Here is a 16,194-nt window from a genome sequence, read left to right on the forward strand (position 1 = left end):
ATTGTATGTCTTTATTTAAATAACTTATAAGTATGTGGAACACGAAAGTTGAGGATCAAGGCTTTTGACACCCTCTGATGAATTCTGTGCAGGATGATACAGAGACTTAATAATTTTGATTTTGATTAACTAGTTCTTTTTTTTTTTTTTTTTTTGAGGAAGATTAGCCCTGAGCTAACATCTGCTGCCAATCCTCCTCTTTTTGCTGAGGAAGACTGGCTCTGAGCTAACATCCGTGTCCATCTTCCTCTACTTTATAGGTGGGACAGCTACCATAGCATGGCATGCCAAGTGGTGCCATGTCTGCACCCGGGATCCAAACCAGCGAACCCCGGCTGCTGAAGCAGAACATGTGCACTTAACCGCTGCACCACTGGGCCAGCCCCATGATTAAGTAGTTCTGAATCTGCCAAAATATGCACTTATCCCTAAGAAAAGACTTGATGAAATGCTTAACCTCAACACTATGTCCTCAGTAATCTCCAATCCAATCCAACAGGGAACCAAAGTTAAATTCACTGTGTCCTGTTGATTGCTTTCTTGCACTCATAAAATACTCATCTTTTGGTTAGTGCAGTGGGCTTAACTTCACAGAACTGAGGCTTAGGAAGAGGAAAACAGTTCAGGAAACAGCAGCGGTAAACTAAAAGTAGGCTGTCCTGGAGGGTTCCAGGCTTGCAGAGAACTCAGCCGTTCCCTCCTCTGCCTGTGACATTCTTCCCCTCTCCGCTCTCGCTGCCGCAGCCCCGCATTGGTGGAGGGATTCTGACTGATGCACTCTGGCTTCGGATCCCACGTGCTGCTTGGCTGTGGTGCGTGGGCCTCAGATTCCTCCATAGGTAAAACGGGGATAAGGACCTATCGTACCCTTCTCGCGGGGTGGTTGTGAGGATTCAGTAAGAGCCCGTTAAACGCTTAGAACCGCTCCTGGCACGAGTCCGCTCCAGTGAGCCATGTTCATCTTTATCATTGTTAAGTCCTCGACGCATTATTGACGGTGTGTGCATTAAACAGACATTTAACTTTCCTCGGCCGCAGTTTTCTCATCTGTAAAATGGCAGGGCAGAACTAGATGATCTCTAAGGTTTCTGTCAGCTCCAACAATTAGAATTCTGTGATTTGGAGCTTGCATAAGTACTCTATCCCCGTCCAGCCTAGGTGTACTCGCCTTCTTACCTGGACTTCCTAGAAGGAGCAGTTGTGCTCCCCCAGGGTATGATGATCGGCCTTCTCAGAAATCCTCTGGGAGAAGAAATGTGGTTAAATTTGGCCTAACTGGAGAAGTCTCATTGTAGCATTTGTAGCTGGAGTGGAATGGATAGTGTAATTGATTGGTGGTTTTGTGAAGAGGAAAGGAAACAGCATCAAAGTCCATTTAGGCTTTCTGGTAGGATGCAAATATGGAATGGTGGCAGTGATGATAACAGTTAACATTTATTGAGCACTTTCTGTGTGGGAGGCAGTATGCTGGTACGTATTATTCCATTTACTCTTTGCCATAATCTCATTAGGTATATATACTAATTATCCCCATTTTGCAGATGAGGAAACTGAGGCACAGAGAGATTAAGGAACTTGCTTAAAGTCACACAGCTAGTAGGTGATAGAGTTGGGATTTGACCATATATAATCTGATTCTAGCACCCATGCTTTTAACCATTATGCTATATTGGATTGATTCCAGATGGAGAATCAGTTGTTTAAATGAGCACATACAATTTTATACCAACTTTTTTTTTTTTAAATGACAAACTTATGAAAGAATTGAAAGACTAATATAAGGGACATGTATATAGATTCAACAATTTTGCTTCACTTAATTTCTCTCTCTATATAAGATCTCCTTTTTAAAAAAAGTAAATGGCAGACGTCATGACCCTCCGAAGAACAAAGACAATCTCCCAAGTCACGGTAATACTGTTATCACACACGAGAAGTATAATATTGAGTACAGACAAGTTTAATAACCTTTAGTTTGTTTCTGATAAGCCACATCTCCTATTAGATAACTGAAATTGCACTGCTCAAAAAAACCTTTATCAAAATCTGATTTTCTTTTCTTCTCAGAAATCATATTCCATGCCCATCAGCATTGAATTTCAGCGGAGATATGCCACAATTGTTCTAGAGCTGGAACAGCTGAACAAGGACTTAAACAAAGTTTTGCATAAAGTTCAACAGTACTGCTATGAGGTAGGCAATCCGTATGAAGTTACCTGGAGGGGCTGTGCCCTCCACTCTTATTTGAAGCTTAATACTGTTACCTTCACATTTTAGAAAATGTAAGCGAGTATTTGTGTAAGGCCCTTTAGCTGAACTAGATTTTATATATTTTACTCCTTTACAGCATCAGTGTTGAAGAATAACTTTTCCACAGTAAGCTATCACTCCTGTTGACTTATGCTTGTTTGAATTACACATGATATCGCTCTCTCAAAAAATTGAGAGAAGGATTTACTCTTATTTCCACTGCCCCAAAGCCTATATTTTGGTATTTCACCTGAGCTTTTTTTTTTTTTTTTTAAAGATTTTATTTTTTTTTTTTCCTTTTTCTCCCCAAAGCCCCCCAGTACATAGTTGCATATGTCTCGTTGTGGGTTCTTCTAGTTGTGGTATGTGGGACGCTGCCTCAGCGTGGTCTGATGAGCAGTGCCATGTCCGCGCCCAGGATTCGAACCAACGAAACACTGGGCCGCCTGCAGCGGAGCGCGCGAACTTAACCACTCGGCCACGGGGCCAGCCCCTCACCTCAGCTTTTTTTTGAATATACATGCTTTTCCTCACAAAGTTATGATCATGGCGAGTATACAGTTTTGCTTGCTCCTCCTTTAAACTTCACATTAGAACTATGGATTCTCGAACTTCAAACACAGATCATACGGTTATTTGTGACTTATCATCATCATGCATATAAAATTATATATATGGAGGTGGTTCAATGGTTTCACCTAAAACTGGAGTTTTAATTAAATGATTGAGATGAATTTAGAATGCTCCTGCGTTTGCATGCTTAGAGGTTTTTGGTTTCTAGTAAAGCCACCTGTTTGTGATATGAGATTCTTAAACAGTTAGCTTTTCGTGATGCTGGCCTCATAGATAAATCCCAAGATCTGCCATAGGTGATGCTCTCAACCCACTTGAATTGAACTGAGGGGCATGAACTGTGGTTACTTACAACTAAACTCTCAGTATGTTTTGCTCATCCCTCCAGCTATCCATTATCATTTATTTTTATTTTCCTGGTAGTTGTCACTTACCTACTTAGCAAATGTGTTGTCCTAGCAAATAGATTTCTTCCTCTGGACTAGCAGCTGTCCATGAGAGGTGCAAGCAAGGTAATCCAAGAGGGCATGTAGCAAAGGTGAGGATACATGCAGCAGCGGGTCACTCATCGATCTGTTTGTGTATATAATTTCATTATGTACACAAGTCCCTTTGTGATAGGTGCATTTTCTCAAATAAAATTATTTAATTTTCACAAAGCTCTTGTGGAAGTACAATATTGATTTTAAAATAAGAACATATCAGAGAGAACGCTATGACTAAGCAATTAGTCTAATTAGCAATTAGTCCTAAGTATGTACTAAACAGATATGTGAACATGTATTCACCAAAAAATATACACTGGAATGTTCATAGCATCACTGTTTATTATAGCCAAAAACTAGAGATTACCCAAACACCCATCAATACTATAATGAATCAATAAACTGTCAGATAATTATATAATGGAATACTACTCAGCGATGAGAATGAACTCAACTACACACAACACTATGGATGAACTCACAAATATAATGTTGAACAGATAAAGTCAGACACAAAAGAATATATGATGCATGACTCCATTTATATACAGCTCAGAAGCAGCCAAGCTAATCTGTGATGCTAGAAGTCAGGATGGTGGTTACCATTAGGGTGTTACCCTGGAAGACGGCGCTAGGGTGTCATCCTGGAAGACGGCGCTAGGGTGTCATCCTGGAAGATGGCAGTAGGGTGTCACCCTGGAGATGGCGCTAGGGTGTTATCCTGGAAGACGGCACTAGGGTGTTATCCTGGAAGACGGCGCTAGGATGTCATCCTGGAAGACGGCGCTAGGGTGTTATCCTGGAAGACGGCGCTAGGGTGTCATCCTGGAAGATGGCAGTAGGGTGTCACCCTGGAGATGGTGCTAGGGTGTTATCCTGGAGATGGCGCTAGGGTATTACAATGGAAGATGGCGTTAGGGGCCTTTGAGGGGCCGGTGATGAATGTTCTGTTTCGTAATCGAGATGCTGATTTCTCAGGCATGTTTGATTTGTGAAAATTCATTAACCCATACACTTTATGATTTGCAGACTTTTATGTATTTATATATACTTCAATTAAAATTTTTTTAAAAGTGTTAGAAGACAAGGTTGCACATTGCAGCATTACTGGTAATTGCAAAATATTAGTAAAAACCTAAATGCCAATACATAGGGAACTGGCTAAATAACTTATGGTGCATGCACACAGTGGATGGAGCATTGTGCTGCTACAGAACAAATAAGGAAGCTCTCTATTTACTGATGTGGAGTGGTTTCTAGGGTATGTTAAGTGGAAAAAGTGAAGTGTATAAAAGTATGTATAGTATGTTACCTTTGGGGTAAGCAGAAATAAAATATGCATGTATCTGCTTAGTTTTTCAAAAATAAACACAGGAAGGATAAACCAGAAACCAAGTTGGTAATGGGGTAGGGATTGGGGAGCAAGGAGGAGTGACTTTTCTCTGAATGTTTGTTTTCCCAACAAATACGGGTAAACTCTAAAATGGAATACAAACAGAAATAAATGAACCTAACTGTATTTCAAAGGAATAACATAAACATACTGAAGGGGACAGAAACAAGTCCAGGTCACTTGAACATACTGTTGACTATAGACCCTTAGTCTAAAGATACACCGAACTTTAAACAAATACTGAGCTCTAGTTGGGAGGACTTTTTCTCATGGTGGTGTGGATTAGCAATTCTGAAACTCTGTATTCTAGGATCGCACAGATGAGTCAGGAGGATATTGAGGCTAAGGGGAGCCAGGTCTCTGACGTTTGGAGAAGGGGAAGACTAGAGCCACCCAGTGGTGTTAGGTGAGCACAGCAAGAGTCAGTATGAACTCTGTTCATCTTCCTTTTACCAAACAGATGTCAGGAAGTGTGTGTGTCTGCTGAGACAGCCTAGAAGCAGTGACAGCTGACAGCAGTGAACATACCCGGCACCCACATGCGAGTTTCTAAACACTTCTCCAGTAGGAGTCAGGGCTTCTGGAAAAAGAGACTGATTCCAGAGCTAGGGCAGGTGAAGTCGATGAGCCTGGACCATCTTATTGTGCAAGGGAAGTGAAGTCTGCCCCCAAAATTATGCGGTCACGGGTCAGGTCAAAAGAATGCAGCTTGGCAGGGGTCCCACTGGACAAATCTGGGACAATTCGAGCTTCAGCATAAGTAATTATAGTAAGAGATTATAGCCCCTTGAATGAAATAAGAATTCATGAGTCCATAATATTAACTAATTAATTTTTAAGGAAAAGTTCTTATTATAAAAATGCCAACTAATAAATGTAGAAGGGATGGTAAGTAAGTAAAACAAAATTTGGCAATCATAGTAATAACTGGTAAGGGCAAGAATCATTAGATGCTAAAACTGCTAAGTAAAAGTTTGATGAGGAACAGAATCTTTACAGAGCCTCAAAATATCTCTTCGTAAATACCAGTTACAAAGGGGGAAATCTTTTACTGTGGGAAAATCTAGAAAACACTTAACTTCCTTAAACCAGTGATCAAAGATAACATCACCAGTAATGGGACAGATCAACGTTGTGTGCCTCCTAATCACGATGCACTGAGAACTCAGCACCACCTTTGTGGTGTTCCCGCCAAAAAGGCATAACCTCCGTCTAATCCTGAGGAAACAGACCCACGCTGAGGGGTATTATACAAAATAATGGGCTGGTTCTCTTCAAAAAGATCAAGGTCATGAAAGACTAAGGAACTGGTCCAGAATAAGGGACTCTAAAGAGACATGACAAACAAATGTATTTGGGGGGAAAGAGCTATGTGTAGGACATTTTGGGAAGTTGATGAAATCTGAATAAGGACTGTTACGAGGTGGTATTACATCAATGTTAAATTCCCTGATTGTGATAGCTGCACTGTGGTTCTATAGGAGATATCATTGTACTTAGGGAGTACAAACTGGAGTTTTTAGGGGTAAGAGCAACTTATTCTCAAATAGTGAAAGGGAAAAAGTTATATATGCACAAACAGAGCCATCAGATGTTAATGAGTGAAATGGAATAAACCATAAACAGTTAGTGAATCTGGATAAAAGGTTATCAAGAGTTTTTTTTTCTATTATTTTTTAGAAGTATCAAATTATATCAAAATTAAAAGTTACCAAAATGTAAAACAAATCAGGGAAAAAAACTGTTAGAGGAAAAAAAATTTCTAAGGTAAGAGTTAACATCATCTTTGTTATAAATGCTAGTTTTGGTGAAAATCCAAATCTGAAAACAGGACACACACACACAGAACTGATCATGGCCTCATGAATGTCCATCTTATGTTTCCATCATCTCTGTCCAGCTCGCTCCAGACCAGGGGCTCCAGCCTGCAGATCAGCCAACAGACATGAGGCGAAGGTGTGAGGAAGAAGCACAGGAAATCGTTCGGCATGCCAATTCCTCAACAGGACAGCCCTGTGTCGAGAATGAAAATCTGACAGACTTAATCTCCAGGCTTACAGCTATTTTATTACAAATTAAGGTAAATTTCAGAGAAAATATTTTCTTAATTTTGACACCTATACAAACTATGTGAATTTGTTGCTAAAAAATTATAATCCGTGGCCTGGCCCCGTGGCTGAGTGGTTAAATTTCTGCACACTCCATGCTGAACTTGAGCAGCCCAGGTTCAGATCCTGGGCACAGACCTGCTCCACTCACTAGCCGTGCTGTGGCTGTGTCCCACATACAAAATAGGGGAAGATTGGCCCAGTTGTTAGCTCAGGGCCAGTCTTCCTTAGCAAGAAAAAAAGAAAGAAAAATATAATTTATAGATTATATCAGGTATTTTTGTCTGTATTTGAACTATACTTCAATTAAAGTTTGAATTCTTTTTCCCTTTAGTGTCTAGCAGAAGGAGGAGACCTGAATTCCTTTGAATTCAAATCACTTACAGATTCATTAAATGACATCAAAAGTACAATAGACGCTTCTAATATCAGGTAATTCATAAGCCGCCTCCTGGTCACTTTATATTAATTCATAGTGGTTTCCAGCACAAGTTTTAAGAATTAGGCATATTTGTGAAGTACTCATGTGATTTTTATCCTTCAAATAAATTATGAAAGAGCTTTTCAGTTATATCCAGTCTGTTGACGATACAAACTTCACATGGATTTTTATAGAAGATATATAATATGTAGGTTTGGGTTTGGCATGAAAGTCGACTCAGAAATGGAGCTTCCCCGTCAGAGATGCATCCTCGTCTGGGCGCTGCTGTGGCTCCTTCGCTGCTTCACAGACTTTCAGCTCCTCCCGCAGGGGATCACGGCTGCTGTCAGGGCAGATAGATGCCTTTGTAAAAATTGTCTTTCATAACTTTGTGAACTAAAGTAGTTAACCATGTTTCCTTCTTTCTTTAGCTGCTTTCAGAATAACGTGGAAATCCATGTTGCACACATTCAGAGCGGCCTGAGCCAGATGGGGAACTTGCACGCCTTTGCAGCAAATAACACCAACAGAGACTGAGCAGAAGATTTAAGTACTCCACCTGCTTAGGACTTTGTTTTCGAGAAGTTCTTTTCCTTTATATAGGCTTCCAACACCAAATAACCCAACTGCTGGAAAATAAGGGAAATTTAAATCTCCAAATAAGGCATTTTAATATACTGTACTGCTTCTTAAACCAGCATTGCTGACCAGCATTATATTTATTTTTCTTTTATTATTCAGCTGCAGTAGCATTGCTTATGTTACATGTTTATTAGCAAGTGTTTTTAAACTGAATATGTCTGAACATAATATAATTTCATGGAAGAATATGTTGACCATTTTTTTAACATGCATGAATTCAGCCCAACACATACAGACAACTACTGCAATGGAGAACATGAAGAAACGTGGCCTTTGTGTGCGTACGTGTGGCAACGTGGAAATTCCATGTAGAAATTGACAACTCCGGTTCATTTAGTTGCTCACCATCTCAGTCTTCAAAAGATAACACCATGAGATATGGGAAGTCCTGGTTTTAAGGAAGCCACTGGAATGTAGATGGGAAATATGGACTTGACAAGTATATATGACATATACTTGCAATGTGACATGGTTCTGTAGATCATTTTATAATAATAAATATTTTAATTTATCATAATTTATAAAAGAAACCTTTGTTGTTTGTCTGTTGAAAGAAAATGAAGGAGCAGGAAAAAAACATTACTGCAAAATGCTAAATTTCAGCAAGTGGATTTGGCATGTCTTTTCCCGTCAATTCAGGGCAAAAAGTGCTATTGTGAGATTTATTAAAAAAAAAAAAAGACTGATAACACACTATTTTCATATTTTTTGTTTATTTGCACAACTTTTGAACCAGATTACTGGTTAAAATCCAACAGTACACAATTTATAAAGTAAAAAGATTTTATAAGGATAACAAATATAATAACCAGTGCTATGAAATGCAGAATAAAGGTTTGTATTCGGTTGTGGGGTTTTTTTTGTTTTTGATTTTTGGTTTTTTTAAGGAAAACCCTGCCTAAAATGTTAATCTTGTAAAAAAAAAAGTGTGTATTTGGAATTTTCTTTGTTTTAATGTAGAATATTATAAAGTCAAAATATAATAAATTGTTTTCAGATTTGGAGTTTAAGATATAGCTGTAGAAGTGGCTTTCTTTTAGATGTCTCATAAAATGAGGCTTTTTATATGTTAATGTATAATAAAACTGAAACAAGATTATTTTCCATTTGAAATTTTTGTATAGTTTAAAAATGCTTCCATATTCTTGGTTGGTATTGTGCCACTGCAAAACTTTAGCGCAGAGTTTATATTTAGCTAAACTGTTATGTTAATTAAGAAATGCATAAATCTTTTATTCTTAATATTTGTAATTTTAAATAAATTGATCTATGAAAATTAATAGTCTCCATTTTCTTTTAATTAATACAAGTTGATAGGTATTTCCTCTATTTAAAAAGTTTTAAAGAATTGTAATTTCCACTAAATTATATTTTTAGAGGGAAACAGCGCAGATTAATTGCCAAGTCATTTTGAATTACAATACCATCCACTATTATTTTAGGGAGGGTTTTTTTTTTTCCATCTGAGTAAATCACTGTGGAAAACACTAAGCAAGTAAGTGACTCGGCTTACTATAGACCTAGTGAAAGGCTGATTTTCATATATTCTGCCTAGAATTAGGTAAGCATTTTTTACATTTTTTCTTTTACATTTCGTAAGGCTTCCTTGTCAAACTTAAATTATACAGACCCCGTTTTGCACATGCAGTTGGCCCTCTGTATCCGCGGGTTCCGCATCCACAGATCGGATCAGGGACTGCATTCACGACACACGAGAGTTGAATCTGCGCATGCAGAGCCCGCTCATTCAGAGGGGGCCAGCAAAGGGACTGGAGCGTCTGCGCGGGGTCCTGGACCCCATCCCCGCTGGTACTGAGGGACAACTGTATTAATTAAGCACTCTGTGTCTTTCAGTGCCATCATGTGTTGACGGCAGTAACTGTGCCTAAGACTATTTGAATTTTACTTCTGTTTAAGGAAGAAGAAATCTATATAATTCAAAGTAGTCATTTTGGGTCAACTGTAACTTAATTTGAATGTTGCTGCCACTGCTTAACACATTTTTGGTGCTCTAAAGAAAGCTGTCAAAGCCAGACTGGGCAAAGAAACAAGCACATCATGTGTCATGTAGATTTGGTTCTGAATTACTTTTAGTTCCAAAAATCAGATTCACTTGCTACCAATGAGAATCTACCAAAAGATTTGCCTATTAAATTTTTTCTCTTGAATTCACACACCTTTCTCCTTTATCACCACTACTCTCATCTCAGCCCAGCTACCATCATCACTAGCCTGGAACAGCACAGTGGTCTCCTAACTTACCTCCCAGTACCCACTCGGCCCTCCTGAAATGCAGCCAGAGTGATATTCTTAAAATGCAGATTTGATCATGTTATCCCCGTCTAAAGTCTTATGGCTGTCAGGACAAATTCAGAACTCTTTTGCCCTGGGATAACATCTGCTGCCAATCCTCCTCTTTTTGCTGAGGAAGACTGGCCCTGAGCTAACATCCAAGCCTATCTTCCTCTACTTTATATGTGGGATGCCTACCACAGCATGGTTTGATAAACAGTGCCATGTCTGTACCCGGGATCCAAACTGGTGAACTCCGGGCCACTGAAGCTGAAGGTGTGAACTTTACTGTGCCACCAGCAGGCCCCCAGAACTCTTTACAAGACCTACAAAGCCACGCATGGTTTGGCCTCCCCTACCAATTTCTCCATCTTGCTCCTTACTCCACAGGGCCTTTGCACATGCAGTGCCCGCCGTATTCCCTCTCCTCTCCTCTTTGGTAACTCCTGATCATCCTACAGATCTTACCTTCAGCATCACTTTCTGGGGAAACTTTCCTGGACCACAACACATCTCCAGGTGCTCACCTACCTCTCCTTCCAGCAACTGTCACATCTACAATTTTGTATATCTTCTTTTGTTTCCATACTGCCTCTTGGCTCCATGAGGGGAGGGACCGTTTCTGGTTTTGCTCACCATTTTATTTCCAGGCCCTGATAAAGTGCCTGTTCATAGGCACCAGATAGTTGTGGAATGAACAAATAAGAGGTTCTAAAGAGCTCTGAGCAACATTAGCGTTCCTGGAATAAGAGTATGGTCTTCCATGGCGATTGCTTTGAAAGATGAGACAGTGCTCACCAGGAGGTAGAAACTCTGATTCGGGGGTGCCTTTAAACCCATCACACTATCATTAGTCCCCACTAAAAAGGCAAGACCAAAATCAAAGGCATTCTCTGGTGGTGGATAAATGGATGGACTGGGTTAGTCCTGGGTTTGAGTCCTGGCTGTCATTTACTAGCTGTGTGATTGTGAACCGCTGCTTAACTTTAGTTTGTTGATCTTTAAAATGATAATAGTCCCTACCTTCCACGGCAGGTGTGCAGATTCAACGTAAAATCCCTGTAACACAGAGGGCAGGGTCTCTTAAGAGTCTCAGAGAGGTGCAATCTACTGGTCTTAGAGGATCCCACAATTTTAAAATGTTAAAAATGTGACAAGATTTAAATACTTGTAGATTTTTAAATTGTTCACTGGGGAAAACAACACAACACAATATAAATGCAATAGTATAATTAATCAGCTAATTACAAGATTTACATTGAAACGGGATCCTTAGTGGACTGTAAGTTTAAAGTGTCCTGTGTCTTTCAGTCTTATGAATGTTTGTATCATTTCATTTGGCCATGTCACAAGTCTAAATGCGAACGAGGCTCTGACCGTGAGACCTCCTGGCCACGCCCACGGCAGGCCCTGAGCACAAGGCTTGGCACACAGTAAAAATGGTGACAGCTAATGCTGATCATGTCATTGTTGCTTTCAGTTTTCAAAGGTTCAGAAGTCAGGTCGCTACTCTGCGAGCCATTTGAATACCACCTCTGAAAGTTAGGAAACTGGCATGAATAATCTCCAAGACATTCAACACAGCTCCAACTCTTCTAGAACCATCAAGACGTGGGTCCTGGCCTCGCAGTGAGGCCCTCCCACAGGCAGTTTACAAAGAAATCTCACCTACAAACAGTTTCCTTTCACCTCAGGAGTTTGAGAACCCTCAACACATCAAAACAATGTTTTATCTCAGGCCATTTTAGAAACAAATTTACATACCTTCTTAATGGATAAATTGAGAAAAAGAAGTCTCCTGAAACCAAAGGACTCGTAACTCAACTTTGACCAAGCCAAAGACAGGCTGTGAACCAACTTAAGTTTCTCAGCACAGCGGCCTGCTGCTACGATGATTACCAGCTATGAACAACATTTGCAGAAACGTGTTTCTTTTGAAATGTCGTTCACGGCCAGATAATACGTCCTGAGTAGTCATGGAATGAAGCACGGTGCCAAGTGCTGTAGGACAGAATTCATTTAATCAGATTTAACAGAGAAACATCTGTGGAGAACATTTAATAACCCACTCAAGTTGCACGGATGTACAGTAACAAGTGCTAAGGGGACTGCTGGGCGATTGAAGTAACAGGTACAAAATCAGGATCAGAGAAAGCTTCAGACTTCAGACAGAGAGAGGGCTCGAGTATTTTGAAAAAGAGAGGTATTCATTTGGTTCCAAAACTGAAAGCAAGTGGCTTTGAGACAGAGGCCCCTATTGGGGATGGGTGACCTTAAGATCTGCATAACTGTCCCGTGGGCTACGGATGTCGGTCATCTGGGAGAGTCACCAGGAGCTTTTTATAATTTGGTAGCCACTGGAGGCTATGACAGATTTCTCAACAGAGTAATTTTTTAAAAGTTAAGAAGCTAGAGGCATGGGGCTCTTGAAATAAATAATCTGGATGCACAGTCACTCGAGGTACGAAAGAGTGTAAAGATGACAGGCCAAACGTAAAACTAGTAAATCTTGGTGAGAAGATGAGGACTGAAGGAGATGGGTTAGACGGAGTTTAAGGTTAGAAGGTAAGCTTAAGCTTCCTCCACTTGGAGGAACCATGAGAAAAACAGCAGCTTGTCAAGCACAAAGGGAAACCGAGTCAAGATGAGGCATTCCTGTGAAGAAGATAATGGGTTCTGAAAAACTAGTCCAAAAAATGAGAACAGGACTAGCAAGAAAGAGTAGGGATGCAGGCCAAATCGGATGTGCAAATTTGGAGACAGGTAGGTAAAAACGAGTGCCAGAGCTCCTAGGGGGTGTGAGCTACAGAGAAAGAACTGGGCATGGGTAAATGTTCATAGGTGAAAGGGCAGGAAGCTTCGCAGGTGAGAGATGACTGTCAAAACCATCCGAAGGTTGACATGGATGTGTCCTTAACAAGGAAGCCAGAAAGAACAGGATCCTGCTGTGTCTCCCTGGCTGTCAGTCACAGCTCCTCTGAGCTGATCCTGAATTCTCCCAGAATCCTCAAGAGTTACCAAAGGCAGAAAAGATGTGTTCCTCCCAGGAGTCCAGCTTTGAACCAATGTCTTCAGAGAAAGAATAGGTTTCAAAATCCTGACCTTGGGAGCGAGAGTCAGAGATGCTCCCTCCAACCCGGCTGGGAGCCGGCAGGCAGCTCACGTCCACCTCGGAAGGCAGCGGGGGCTTCAAACATTTCTCTCCGGTGTCTGGAGCAGAGTGGTGGAGGGAAAGCCCGGGCCTGGCTGCCGGCTGAAAGGATTTCCCGCTCTGCCGCCGTGACTTGGCCCGCCTGTTCTGGAACCACACCTGGAAGAAGGGAGGGAGAAACTGCCTTGGGGTGGAGCCCTGGTGCTCCTCTCACCTTCATAGTTCACAGTCAGTTCCAGTTTCACACGCCCGGGCTCTGCTCCAGAACGGTACGGTTTCAAGAAAGCACTTGGGCTGAGGGTCAGAAGTTCAGGGCACCTGGCTTTCTCTGCCTCACCATCCCCAGGGGCACAACTGGAATAAGGCCTGGTTCTATCGAGGTATGTTAAGGGACATTTGTAATGAAAGATAGGGTCACAGAACTAGAAGCACTTAGAATGTGAGGGGAAAATGCTACCATGCTGAAAGATGGCAGGCGTCAAAATTAGTGTGAAAACCGGTTTTTGAACGTGTACTGCCTTGTCAGATTAATCCAGGAGGTGTTTTGCTCAGTGGACTTCACCTCTGTGAATAAATTTTTCTGCTATTTCCCCACAAATACCGAGGGCGTCCTGCTTAGGAAGCCTCTGGGCCGGCTGTGGAGACTGACAGATGTCTTCCCCAGGGATGCAGAAGAAGTCCACTTTGATGGGGTGGTAAAATGAAGGCTCCTCCCTAAAACTGCGCTGGGACACAGACCAAGGTGCCGCAGACTCCCAGGGGAACACGCCGGCGGCTTACCACCACCGAGCTCCAGGATTCTGATTTAAATTACTTTAGGCAACACACGCGCCTCGCACTAGATTTTTCAAACTGTGACAAGAAACTCCGTGTGTTTCAGGCTTTACCCCAAGATGCTACATCCTTTCCAACCAAAATTCCAGACCCAAAACCTGCCAAGACAGGGGCCTGGGGCCCAGGGGGCGCTCGGTAAGGGAGCCCGGCCCGGCCTCAGTTACCATTCTCAGGCCAGGGGAAGACACCAGCGGCGCCTCCGCCGTCTCTGCTTCCTGGATAAGGGAAAACTGTGAAAATGCTTCCTGTCACTCTCCTGCAGAGGATGCACTTCCCGACTGTTTCAAGGGACCAGCGAGCCTCCCCAAGGGGCCCTTACACTTAACCGAGAGAGTCGAAGTCACTGAGTGCGTGCCTGAGTTGTTTCATGTCAGCACCATCACTCTATGCACCAGGGACTGACATCCCCTCAATTTTACAGCCCAGGACCCTGAGGCTCCAGGGCGGTGACTTGCCCAACGTCAGGCAAGTAGGGGCGCCGGCTGTCGCCCTGGGGATCCCTGCCAGGGCCCCCGGCGCCTCCGTCCCGGGGCGCACAGGGGAGCGCGCCGGGCGGGACTCACCTGGATCCGGGACTCGGGGAGCAGGGTGAGCGCGGCCAGGCGCTCGCGCAGGTGGATGTCGGGGTACATGGTCCGGCGGAAGACGAGCTCCAGCAGCCGCAGCTGCTCGGGGCTGAACGACGTGCGCTTGCGGCGCTGCGGCGCCGACGGGGCGGCCGTGCCTTTGGGGGGCGCAGGCGGGCCCAGGCCGGCGGGGGGCGGCGCGGCTGGCCCGGGACCCCTCCCGAGAAAGCCCGCGAAGGCGGCTGGGGCGCGGCACTCGGGGCCGGGGCCGGGGCCGGGGCCGGGGGGCGGCGCGGGGAGCAGGGCGGCGGCGGGGCTCGGGGGCGGCGGGAGCGCCCCGCCGGCGCGCGCGGGCCGGTACGCGTGGACCCCGGCGCGCGCCCCAAACTGGAGCTGGCTGGGCTCCGCTGCGGCCATCGCTGCCGAGCCCCTGCGTCGCCGGGAGGGGCGCGGGCTCGGTTATACCGACCCGGGGCCGAGGGAGGGGGCCGGGCGGCGGCGCGATCAAAGCGGGGGACGGGAGGAGGCCCGTGTCTCTTGGGGTGCGAGCCCGCCCCCAGCCTCGCCAGACGCCGGTGGGCCATAATCGCTTCCGCCGACCGTGGGACGCAGGAGGGAGGCGCGAACTTGGGCCCGGGTCCCCCACCCCCATCCCCATCCCCATCCCCACCCCCTCCCCGGGCCATCCGCCCGCCGGTCCCGCCACCGCAATCCACATCTCGGAGGAAGGCTTGCTCGGGGAGGGGCTGCCCCGACCGAGGGGCCCGCGTGCTCGGGCGGAGCGCGGACACACCGCCCTCCTCTGCGGTCCGTGCGCCCACTCGGGGCGGCGTGGGCCTGGGGCCGCCGATCTCCCGCGTGACCAGGCCAGGGAACCTACCCGCGGTCGCGCCTATGGTCATTAAAGGTGTTTGTTTATCCCCCCCTGCTATGTGCTAGACCCTGTACCAGGCTGGTCAAACAGCCCAGCCCTGCCCTCCGCCAGCCTCCCTAACACATCCTGAATCAGAGGAGGGAGGCAGATAAGGGGACCTCAAAGGCAGGCGGTAAACTGATCCTGAGGAAGCGGGTGGGGGTGAGGACGCTTTCATCCGGAATGTCCGCGCGGGCCCAGAATAACAGGCGCTGAGGCAGGCAGGGTTGAAAATGTGTCCACGTCCAGCAGACGCCGCCTCTGGCCTTTCTACAGATACCGAATGATGCTCAAGCCCCGTCTAGCTGGAAGGGAGGAGATGAGACGGGCTCCGTGAAGTTTCTGCTCCCTCTGGCCTCTGCCCTCTGCCCTTTGGGCCGCCTTTAAGGTTCCCGTTTTATCCTGGTTTGTGTTGTGGTTCTGGGTTATGTATCTGCTTCCCCTCCTGGATTATAAAGTCGTAGGGAGCAGGAACCCATTTCTCTCATTCCAGGTCCATCTCCTATGAATAAGGCACCGTGCTGGACCCTCAGTGAACGTCTGTTGAATTGGATGTCACTGAATTC

The 16,194-nt window shown here is 44.4% G+C and overlaps 2 protein-coding genes across 6 annotated transcripts in view; one reads left to right on the top strand and one right to left on the bottom strand.

Moving 5' to 3' along the window:
- LIN9 (lin-9 DREAM MuvB core complex component) overlaps positions 1 to 9,152 on the top strand; it is a 94,478-nt gene extending 85,326 nt beyond the window's left edge. For all 5 annotated transcript variants that reach the window (XM_023632409.2, XM_070255626.1, XM_023632412.2 and 2 more), the window contains 4 exons: positions 2,068 to 2,193; positions 6,602 to 6,781; positions 7,144 to 7,241; positions 7,662 to 9,152. In XM_023632409.2, coding sequence (XP_023488177.1) covers positions 2,068 to 2,193; positions 6,602 to 6,781; positions 7,144 to 7,241; positions 7,662 to 7,767 — 510 coding nt within the window. In that variant the 3' untranslated portion in view covers positions 7,768 to 9,152. The remainder of the gene's footprint in view (positions 1 to 2,067; positions 2,194 to 6,601; positions 6,782 to 7,143; positions 7,242 to 7,661) is intronic.
- A 3,041-nt stretch (positions 9,153 to 12,193) lies between these two features.
- On the bottom strand, positions 12,194 to 15,617 carry MIXL1 (Mix paired-like homeobox). Its single transcript, XM_023632474.2, has 3 exons — positions 15,181 to 15,617; positions 14,713 to 15,145; positions 12,194 to 13,474 (listed from the first exon to the last, which is right to left on the bottom strand). The coding sequence occupies exons 1-3, from the start codon at positions 15,615 to 15,617 to the stop codon at positions 13,172 to 13,174; spliced, it is 1,173 nt and encodes a 390-aa protein (XP_023488242.2). The 3' UTR covers positions 12,194 to 13,171.
- Between the last annotated feature and the right edge of the window lie 577 nt (positions 15,618 to 16,194).

The sequence above is a fragment of the Equus caballus genome, chromosome 30, assembly GCF_041296265.1.
Source record: "Equus caballus isolate H_3958 breed thoroughbred chromosome 30, TB-T2T, whole genome shotgun sequence".
NCBI classification, from domain to species: Eukaryota; Metazoa; Chordata; class Mammalia; order Perissodactyla; family Equidae; genus Equus; species Equus caballus.